The 10,313-nt window shown below is 58.8% G+C and overlaps 1 protein-coding gene across 1 annotated transcript in view; it reads right to left on the minus strand.

Moving 5' to 3' along the window:
- Positions 1–879: 879 nt before the first annotated feature.
- Tmem132c (transmembrane protein 132C) overlaps positions 880–10,313 on the minus strand; it is a 185,845-nt gene continuing 176,411 nt past the window's right edge. Inside the window, exons 7-9 of the mRNA XM_004635960.2 lie at positions 9,936–10,212; positions 8,904–9,095; positions 880–2,578 (exon numbers count right to left, since the gene is read on the minus strand). Coding sequence (XP_004636017.1) covers positions 1,484–2,578; positions 8,904–9,095; positions 9,936–10,212 — 1,564 coding nt within the window. The 3' untranslated portion in view covers positions 880–1,483. The remainder of the gene's footprint in view (positions 2,579–8,903; positions 9,096–9,935; positions 10,213–10,313) is intronic.

Consider the following 10,313-nt stretch of genomic DNA (forward strand, 5'->3'; position numbering starts at 1 on the left):
AGCTCTCGAGCCCGGCAGCCTGGACCGTGGCCTGCTGTGGCCTGGGCACTCCTGAAGGTGACCATGAGGACACGGCCCGCTGTCCTCCTTCGGAGATACTCTGGACGCAGCAAACACGTATGGCACAGTGGGGACAAATGCCGCTGTCCCCGCTGCCTGAGTTCTCTTCCTCAGCAGCTACATGTTGGGGTGGGGGCAAAGGCAGGAGGAGACACCCCGACACACGGGGTGCCACACCAGGAAGCGCTTCAACGGCAGCGGCCGGCACAGGTATAAATAAATATGTCCTTTGCGTCTGGAAAGCTACTACAAAGGTGTGTAAGAACTCCTACCAAGACTTCATGGCCTGGAAGACCTCTCCTTAGCCACCAATTCCGGTAATGAAAACGGTGATCACCCCGGTGTCTCTGCCAGCTACTGCTGGGCTCGGGGACACGGAGAGGGTCGCTGCACTCCCGCTCTGTCCACGCACGGCCTGGCGGCTGACGGTGCTTGCAGCACAAGCTGCTTCGCCGTCCCGCCTGTCCCGGACGGCTCTCTCTCCTGCGTGTGCGCGGGAGCGCGGGGCCGCAGAGTACGCAAGGCTGCACCAGCGCCCCAGAGCACTCCTGCCAGGCCGGAGGGCCCGCGCCTGCGCGCTGGCACGCTTGGCTTTGACTAAGCCCCGCCCTCGGACACCTGCAGCCGTGCCCTTGCTGCTGCCCTTGACCTTGACCTTGTGGGGTAGGGGTGGGGTTGCTGCCTCTAGTTGTAAAAAACGACCAAATACCCAAAAAGCTGGCAAGACACAGAAAAGCACTGAGATCGCAACTTAATGGTTAATTGGCATTGTTTCTTAAAAAAAATCTAATGAATAGAATATAATTTATATCTCATTTAGGAAAAATATACCACTTGGTCCTCAGAAATAAACATTAAATGTAAACCAAATGGAAGCCGAGGAGTGACACAGCAAAGGGAAATGGGAAGCGAAGAGATTATCCGTGAAAGTGGAAACGCCTTCCTGCGTCGCTCCCACGCGGCCGCGGCATCCCGAGGCCCCGCTCAGCAGTCCCGGCCGCTGTGCGATGTCTGCAGGGCCCTCCTGGGCCCTGGAAGAAAGCAGAAGACGTCTCCAGGCAGTCCCTACTTTTACCCTTCGCTTCTTTATTACGAATATAAACAGCTCATTCTTTGCCTCTTTATTTGTCTTTTTTGTGTTTTTTTAACAAATAATTTTTGGTAGCTGTATTATGCGGTGATTCATAAAATAACCTTCCTAGTTCTGCTGGGCGAGGTGCGGCATTTCTGTTCCCCGCCCTGTCAGTCACAGCAGGCAGCTTGGGAAAGTGTCCGCGGCCACGCCCTCCATATGAAAGTGTCCCCTCCTGGCTCCCAAACCTGTGATGTGGGACCCAGCTACGGGTCCACACCTTGTCTGGGACCCTTCCCAGGTCATTTCTGGGTTCTTTGGGACACCCACTCGCGGGTCTCCACAGCCCACCTAATGGCCCCCTGGGGCGGGGTTGGCGGTGGTGCAGCACCCCTCTGCGGGGCTGGCAGGGAAGGTGGCGAACTTAACTGTCTTCCTCTGGGAGGTGGGTGAGTGCGGCGCCTCTGGCCGGGTGGCCCCGCCCACCGCCCAGTGCACCTGGCCCAGCACCTGCTGCTGGGCGCCTGCCCTGCTGAAGAGCAGCTGGTCTCTGTCCTTGCAGCTGCCTGGGCCGTGGTCTATGGCAGTCGTGCGCTCGTCCAGGGGCGGCGCGGTGTCCCCTGCGCCCTCCAGGAGCTCAGCCTCATTGCCCAGCCACACCCAGTCATGCGAGTGGGTCACCGAGGCCTGGCCCTCGGGCGGCATCTGCTTCTGCCTGAACTTCAGGGCGAAGGTGGCACAGTTGATGAGGAAGACAAGGATGGCCAGGCAGAAGACACCCAGCAGAGCGTACATGCCGATCTCCAGGTCGCTGAGGCTGCGCGCCGCGGGCACCAGGTCGCCATCCTGCAGCCCGGCCCCGGCCCGCGGGAGTTCCCCACGCGCGGGGAAGTTGGTGAAGTCGATGGGGATGTTCTGCAGTGGCTCCTCCCCGGGTGCCGGGGCCCCGTCCAGCCGGCTGCTCTTCACCACCCTGTTGCCCATCAGTGCCTTGGCGGTGGTTGTGGCCCTGCGCAGCGCCCCCTCCTCACGCTCCCTGGCCAAGCCGCCCTGCAGCCGTCCCTCGGGGCCCTTCTGCCTGCGGTCGCTGGCGTGGTTCTCGATCTCCTCCTCCTCCTCCTCCTCCTCCCTGGCATCCCCTGTAGAGCTAGCATCTGCATCGCTCTGTCCAAACTTGACCCTGACCTTGCCGAAGCCCACGGCCAGCACGCTTTTGCGCTTGGATTTCTGGCAGGACTCCGCAATGCTCATGTCCACGCGGATCAGTGGGCCCTGACCTTCCCCCTCGGCCACCATGATGGGCCACCAGGGCGAGCGTGATGGGGGCACGGACACGACAGCCTCGTCCAGGGAGGTGGCAGCCAGGGAAAAGTCCTTGCTGTCGTAGATGTCCACAGGTGTCACTGAGCCGTCACTGAACTGCAGCCAGGTACTGAGCACAGCTTCCTGCAGGGAGACAGGCAGTTAGGGCCAGTCGGAGGGAGACCTTCCCAAAGAGCTCCTGGGGGAGTAGGACCCAAAGGACCGAGCAGGACCCCAGCCAGGCCCATGGTCCATGCATCTGGGGAAGGATCCAGGCTTTATACTAAGGTCAGAAAATTCACCTGAAGCTGGAGCAGTTCTAGAACAGCTCCTACCAGGAGAGCAAGCAGATGCACACTGGAGCATCTGTGTGGTCCCTGGGAGGCTCCCGGTCACCCTTGGATTTGTGTGCTGGACCAGGTATGTGAGGACAGAGGCTGGGGCATGGATGGAGGGGACAGAGCCCAGAGAGGTGGGCAGACACAAGGGCTCAAAGGGAAACTCCCTTCCTTTCAAAGGCAGAAAAGTGGGCTTATCCTGCCCCTGGCCTGGCTTCACCATGACAGCTGTGTGTCACATACCACATACCCTGGGGTCCTGGCTCCACTTGCAGTCTCTGGGGCTATCAGAAGAAAATAGGAAGTTCAGAGCGGTGTAAGGGGCTGAGCTCATTGGAAAGATCTGCTCTTGTATCTCTGGAGCAACAAAGCCACATGAAGTCCCCACTGTAGGGATACTAAAGGGGCCTGAGGGCCTCCTGCCCCACCTCTAGGCCTGGCCAGGTCTCAGGAAGCTCCGCTGTCCCCTGCCCACCCTTTGTCCATGATGGCCCTTGGCGAGCACAGAGTCATGGAGGGCACCTTTCCCCTGAGCTGTGGATGCCTGCTCTGCCTCTTGGCTGGAGCTGGAGCCTCCCCCAGGTAGACTCAGCGGCAGCAGCTCTTCAGCACCAAGGACAGAACCAGAGACACCCGCTGGCTTCCTTGCATGCACTGAGGTGATTCTACTTCTGTTCCTCTGGCCTCGCGGCCCCTCGGCCCAGGTAGCCCTGCACACTTGATGACTGGGGCTCGCAGCAGTCCTCCCCTCTCAGCCCGCTGAGTGCTGTGATCCCAAATGTGTGTCCCACACCTGTCATGCCTTCTAGTAAGCAGGCGGAGCTGACTTCCACTGGGCATTCACGGAGGGCAAGGCTGTGCAGCCTTCTCCTCTTTCACAAGACAGGCATGGTTATGACCCCTTGGTAAAGAGAGGTCAGCAAATGCTTCCACAGTTCGGGGCCCTGCTCTCGATCATGACACCTGAGCGCCCCTGGCAGCCATCACCAGGGCCGAGAAGTCAGCCTGGCCCAGGATGTCCATGACCTGTGCCCTATGTGTCCCCTCCTTCCCACCCTTCCTGCCTCTCACATTGCATGTCTTCGACTCTGCAGCTGCCGCCAGAGCAGGACCCTGGCCACAGGTGTGGTGGAGAACCCTACTCCTGGAGACCAGCAGAGCAGCTGTCATGGTTGGGCCTTGAGCCCTGCTGGGGTGGCACCACTCAAGATTAGCTGTGTGCTGGCCGGTGGGGCTGAGGTCCTACACAGCCCCTGTGGGGCTGCCGGTCCTGCCTGTATGGTCAGGAAGGACATGGGGCTGGCTCCACTCGAGTCACATGGAAAGCCACACAAGACTTCATGGGAAGCAAGCCAAGTGCTGTGGCACTGTCCTCTCTCCCGAGAAAAGAAAGATGGTCTTCCCTTGCTGGGAAACATCCACCAGAGGGTCCCGAGGAATGTATGTGGGAAGGGGGGCAGGCTGATGTCTGAGACGACAGAGGGACTGGAAAGGCCCTAAGACCAACCCACAAACAAGGGCAGTACCAGTGACATAAACCACTAGGAGATAGAAGTGGAATCACACCGACAGGGTAGGAGTGGATGGGATCAAGAGAGAGGTTTAGAAAGAACTGAAGAATTTCTAGAAGTGGGAAGCAGCGACTGAAATTAATTACCCAAAGGATGGTCTAGAGAGTGGACTGCCCATGTCGGAGGGAAGAACTAGCCCCACCAGACGAGGCCAGCACACTCCCTCAGGAGCAAAAAGACTCACTTTGCTTATAAACAAAAGATGTGGAAGGCACATCCAAGGGGCCCCGGGAGGGACGCAGATACCCAGCAGCTGCCTGGGAAGAAGGAGCAAGGGTGGGGGAGGGCAGGCCAGAAGCAACTGTGACCCTGTTATGGCTTGTGTTTAGTTGTCCCCCAAGGCCTCATTGTAGTCATGGGGTGGGGACTTCTAGAGTTTGAGATTAACCCATGATCCACTGGGATTATGGGTGTGAGTACTACACCCCACCCTGGGGCAGAGAACCTGAATGTAATATAAGAGAGACAGACTTTCTCTTTCTGTTGCATTGTTGTTGCTCCGCTGCGGTGAGCTGCTGCCCGCTGCCGTGTGCCGCTCTGCCTTGGAGCCAGCCGGGTATGGACTGAAACCTCCACTAACTGTGAGCTAAATAAACCTTTCCTTCCTTCATTTTGGGTGGTGGGTATTTGTCCCAACAGCAAGGGAAGAGTAACTGGGAAACCCTCCAAAGCCCTACATGGAGGTGCGTGTGTCTCCAGGGTCTGAGAAGTTCTGTTACTTGCTTAGGCCAGCTGGCGCTGGGGGTGGAGCGTCTTTTGCGCTTGGAATAGAAAGCCTGAGCCGCCAGAGAGCGGACTCCGAGGAGGGAGGGACGGAGGGAGGGAGAAAGCACTTCACCAAATTTGAGGATGGGTGGCTCAGCCGCCTTCTCATCACTGACACATAGAACCATTCATCCAGGACTTAGGGAAGAGTTTGTTTTGGTCCAGGAGTCCAGAGAGTCCAAGGAGAGAAACCCTCCAGGCCACGCCACGCTAGGCCACGCCAGGCCACGCCTCTCCAGGCCACGCCCCGCCAGCCAGCCCTGTCTCCTACCAGGAAGTCTGCTGTAAACTCCCAATCCAGTCACTTTCTCAAAGCCCTGCCTCCCAGCATAGCAGCGTCTGGGATCCTCACTGGTTTAAATCAGAACAGGGGGGAGCTCCCTGCCAGTTCCTGCACATCTGGCCCACGCGGTCCAACACTTTTCTTTCTGCTGCCGGGGCCCCTGTGGCCTCTGTTCCTGCCTGCATGGAAGGGCGGGGGAAGCAGAGCTCACCAGCAGCGATCTTCCGGTGCTGCAAAGAACAGCTGCTCCCTGCTCCTCGCTGCTCAGCTACAACGTGCCACCTAGCCCCGCCCGGCCTGGCTCCCGACTCCAGGAGGCCAGCTGAAACCCCCTGGGCCAGGCCACAGCTGAACCGGTGCCCTCCTCCTAGGTTACGCCCTCCCAACCCCTGCGGGGTGGCCTGCTCCCCACTTGTCTCCAGCTCAGCTGTGCAAACCAAAGTCAGACAGGCCAGGGCTACACCAGGCTGGCTCCGCCCTGGCTCCAGTCTGCAGGAAGGAGGAGTCCCTGCCCCGCCCTGATGCCTGCAGCCCCGCCTGATGCCAGCGGCCCCTCCTCTCACTTCTTCACTTCAGCCCTCCCTGGGAAGGCGGGCTCTGGGCGCACGTGTGCAGTCGCCCTCTCATCCTGTGGCTTTCCCACTTCCCGGAGGAAGACCTCAGGAGCCAGCTCCGTGCTTGGCGCCTGATAGGAAACTCTGCTGGCACTGGGCGCGCCTCGCAGCTGACTTTTCTTCGAGAACTGATTTTCTTCATTCCAGATGGGGAAAGAAGCTGATGTGGAACAACTGGAAAGGCTGCTGCGGGCAGAGACGTTCCCAAAAATCTCCATGCTGCCCAGCTTCGTGACTCAGCCCAAGTTGGTCCCCTGTGTGCCTGACACAGGAAGGTCCCCTGCGTCCCCTTGGACACTTCGCATTCCGAACACAAGACTCCTAGGTAGCTCTGAAGAAAGCACACCCGCCAGCGCCAGGGTCTTGGGCCAGTGAGAGCCGTGAAGCCCTGCCCAGTACCAGGGCAGGTGACTCCGCTGAGGAAGACAGATGGGCTGGGAGGCCCTGTGCTGCACAGAGCTGTCAGCACTGTCCCCGTCCTCTCCTGCTCCCTTCTCTCTGTGCTTTCTAACCTGGAAAACACTGCACAGGCGTACCTGTGCTTGGGGAGCCGGCAGGACTGCTGTGCACGGTGTGTGCCAGGCAGGGCGCAAGGGGCCGGCAGAGCCACCGGCTGGCGCCCGTGGCCAAACACGCTTGGCAAGGTGAGGCCGAGGCGAGGGCGATGTCCCCGCGACTGCTGTGCTTCGGCAGGCACTTCCCAGGGCACCACTGCGGGCAGCGAAGCACAGCAGCGCTGGAGGGAAGTGCTGACCAGGAAGGCAGGAACCAGTGAGCAGGGTTCTGGCTTCTGCCGGGCGCACGGGGCTCTGAGCCGCTCCATCCGTCCCTGCATCTGGCTCTGCGAGCCGCACCCAGCAGAGCGCTGGGCACCGCCGACCTGAGTGCTTATGCTTGGTGTCCTCCGAAGCTGACAGTCGGGGCACTCGTCATGTGGCAGTCGCTGCCCAGTATGCTGTGGGAGCTGTGGACCTTGGCCACAGCTTGTCACTGTCCTCTGCAGGCCCAGGCGACACACGGGGTCCCAGCCTACATCCCTGGCCAGGCTCTGCCACCGCACACACTTTAGCCATGTGTCCTCCCCCCACATCCTCCCTCCCTGTGGACAGTCATGCCACTGCCGTGGAACCTTGGGCAGGGGCGGTCTCTCTGTTCTACCCCAGGACTCCATCACCTGGCAAGGTAGGCCACACCGTGCATCTGGTGGCCTGGGCTCCTCCTCTCCCAGGCACCCACCGTGGAAGCCAGGGTGGACGGGCATCCGGAGCAAGGTGCGTCTGCCCTGGCACTCCTGCCCAGGCCTCTGCATGAACGGTGATGAGCATGGGGGCTGTTGTCCTCTCGGGAAAGTGACAAGGGCCAGCGCTGCACTGCCCACTGCAGTCCATGCCCGGGACACAGTGGGCATGGCTTATGACTCAGGTACCAGGTGCTTCGCCCTCCCTGAGGCCTTGGCACAGGGCACCAAGGTGCAGAGATACACCCGAGCAGATCTCCTTTCTGTCCCTCTCTCAGACAGAAGCTTTCTTTCCCCCAGTAAATATTCTGATCTTAACCTCTGTTTGTTCCTAAAATTCATTCTTTGGTTTTAGAGAACACGAATTCATCCAGGTATCTTTCAGGTTGGGGGTTTCATTCCCCTATATGAAAACTTTTCAATTTTTCACTTAAAGAATTACTTTAGGGCTGCTTTTTGGCACACTCAAGCTATTCCCATCACCATTCATGTACTTTGGGGCCATTTTTAGGATAGAAAGGGTTATTCCAACACAAGCGCTGTGGCACTGTGACAGCAGGACTGAGAGCTGAGTGGTGGGCGGCTGGGCAGCACATCTGACACGGCTGCTCTGGGCCAGGAGACGCCTCACGTTCCTGGCAGAGTACCACGAGACGCTAGTAGGCTAGCATGAAGGAACTTATGAATTGTTCATTTCTGGAAATTTCCATTAAATATTTTCAGGCTGTGGTTGACAACGGGTAACTGAAACCTTGGATAAAAAAACCTCAGATAAAAGGGGACTCCATGTAATGTTTTGAATAAGAATATACACTAGTCACATTTACCCAATGTGCGCATAAACCCCTTTTTTCGCTTCCAAGCTCCAGAAAACAGAAAGTATTCCGTACATTTATTTGAGGGTCCTCAACACGGGTCTTCCCACCGCTGTTGTTTTTGATTTTTAGTGCTGGGATCAAACTCGTGCCCTTCTCCCGAGCTCCATCCCAGGCCTCATTTAAGGGTTATTTTGAGACAGAGACTCCCTGAATCACTGCGTGGCCCAGGCTGGGCTGCATCTGCTCCCCTCCTGCCTTAGCCTTCTGCTGTGCTGGGCATTCCCACCTGCCTTCCTTGTGGCCAGTGGAACCAGAGAGTTCTGCGCACTGACCACACCGTGCCAGGTGTCAGAGGCAGCTGCGTGCGGGTCCTGGTCCCCACCCTACCTCGAGCCTCCGAGGGTCCCCTCACAAGGAAGCTGAGCCAGCTGTGGTGGTGTCCACCTGTAATTCCCACGCTAGGGAGGCTGAGGCAGGAAAAGCACAGATCCAAGCCCAGTCTGGGAGACCCTGTCTCAGGGTGAAAAACTGAAGGACAGGGGCCATGTCTGTGTGCAGGCCCAGGATCCACCCCAGCCACAAAAGACAGGGAAGGAAGCAGGGCAGGAGGGCAGGCCAGTGGGGGTGGCGGGGGCTGGCCCTAGGGTAGCAGCCCTGCAGGCTGGGCCTGCCGGGGATGCTGGAGTGTCTGGGGCACCCGGGCTGGGGAGAGGCTCGGTGGCTCAATAGCAGGTCTGGGGAGCCGTGGCCTGATCTCTGGCTTGGGAACTTCCTGCTCCTGTGGGGACAGGAGGCGGTGGTGGAGGGGACCCACCCTGCCCCTCCTCCAGGTGGGGTTCCTACCTGTTTGGGGGTACGCAGCAGCTCCTCAGCCGTGGCCACGGCGGTGATGGCCTGGCTGTGCTCCGTGTAGGGGTGGAGGGTGACGGACAGCCCGGCCACCAGCTGGACAGCCAGCTCGGTGATTGACACCTTGTCATCTAGCACGGTGACGGTCTTCTCTGCCAGGATGGAGTCAGACAGGGGGGAGAGCACCTGGGGGTGAAAGGGTATGGGGAGAACGTGGTGCACCTCCCTCCAGGCATCAGCACCTTCTGGCACAGTTCATAGGCAGGACCAAGGGGGTCACACACCTCCCTCACTATGCACCCCAGCCCATTCTGTGTCTTAGGAGAATCAGTCACCCCTGCCCCAAGATATTTCAGTTCTATCTGTTGAAAAACAAATAAACACTGTAGTCCACAATGTCTTCATTTTTATGCATTTTTTTAATTTTTTTTTATTTTTTATTTTTTTTTTGGCGGGAACAGATTGACTTCAGGCCCTTGCGCTTGCCAGGGAAGCATTATTCTACTGAGCCATCTCTCTAGCCCCCCCACAATGTCTTTAAAAGGGGTGGGTGGGGGCTGGGGAGATGGTTCAGTGGAATAAGCACTTCCCTGGCAAGCACAAGGGCCTGAGTTCAATCCCTGGTTCTGCAAAAATAAATAAATAAATAAATAAATAAATAAATAAATAAATAAATAAATAAAAGGGGTGAGCCCACCAGTCTAGCTGGGGCAGTGTTGTGCAGTGCACAACCTGGTTTACTGTACATGGTGAGTCTATGGACAGGATTCAGGAGAAGGGGCACAGAGCCAGGCCCTGTGCAGCCGGAATCGCGCTCTCGGTGCATCGCAGAGCAGAGGCCGGAGGTGTTGGGGCCTGCGGGGGCCACCGCCGTAGGGGTGGGGAGAGGACTGGAGGTTGAGGAAAAGGCCACCCCCACGTGCCCTGAAACCCTGCCATCTGACCCATTTCTTTAGCGACAGATAAGATGAGAAGGGCATTTGTTGAGCGAACAAATGGTGGGGCGGAGGAGCGGTCGGTTCCTACCTGCACGGTCGTCATGCCGACCTCCCTCCCGGCCAGGACACCGCGCTCCTGCAGCGAGGCCACGTGCGGCGCCTCCAGCTTCATGGAGTCCGCTACCAGGCCCGTGACGTCGAACTGCCAGTCGGGGCCCAGCAGGTGGCTGGGCTGTGCCCAGGGCCCGGCCGCCTCGGCCACGAACTGGGCGAGGACGCGCACGCTGGCGCGCTGGAACTGCAGGGCGCAGCCGCGGCCGCGCCGCTCCTCCTCCTCCTCCTCCTCCTCGCTGTCGCGCGTGGGCCTGGGGGAGCGCACGGAGGCTGCAGCGGGAGCGCGGGCAGTGGCGCCTCTCACGCAGGGACCGTCACGCCTCGTGTTTAAGCTCTAATTTATATATATATA

This window comes from Octodon degus, unplaced genomic scaffold (genome assembly GCF_000260255.1).
Source record: "Octodon degus isolate 3935 unplaced genomic scaffold, OctDeg1.0 scaffold00076, whole genome shotgun sequence".
Taxonomy (NCBI): Eukaryota; Metazoa; Chordata; class Mammalia; order Rodentia; family Octodontidae; genus Octodon; species Octodon degus.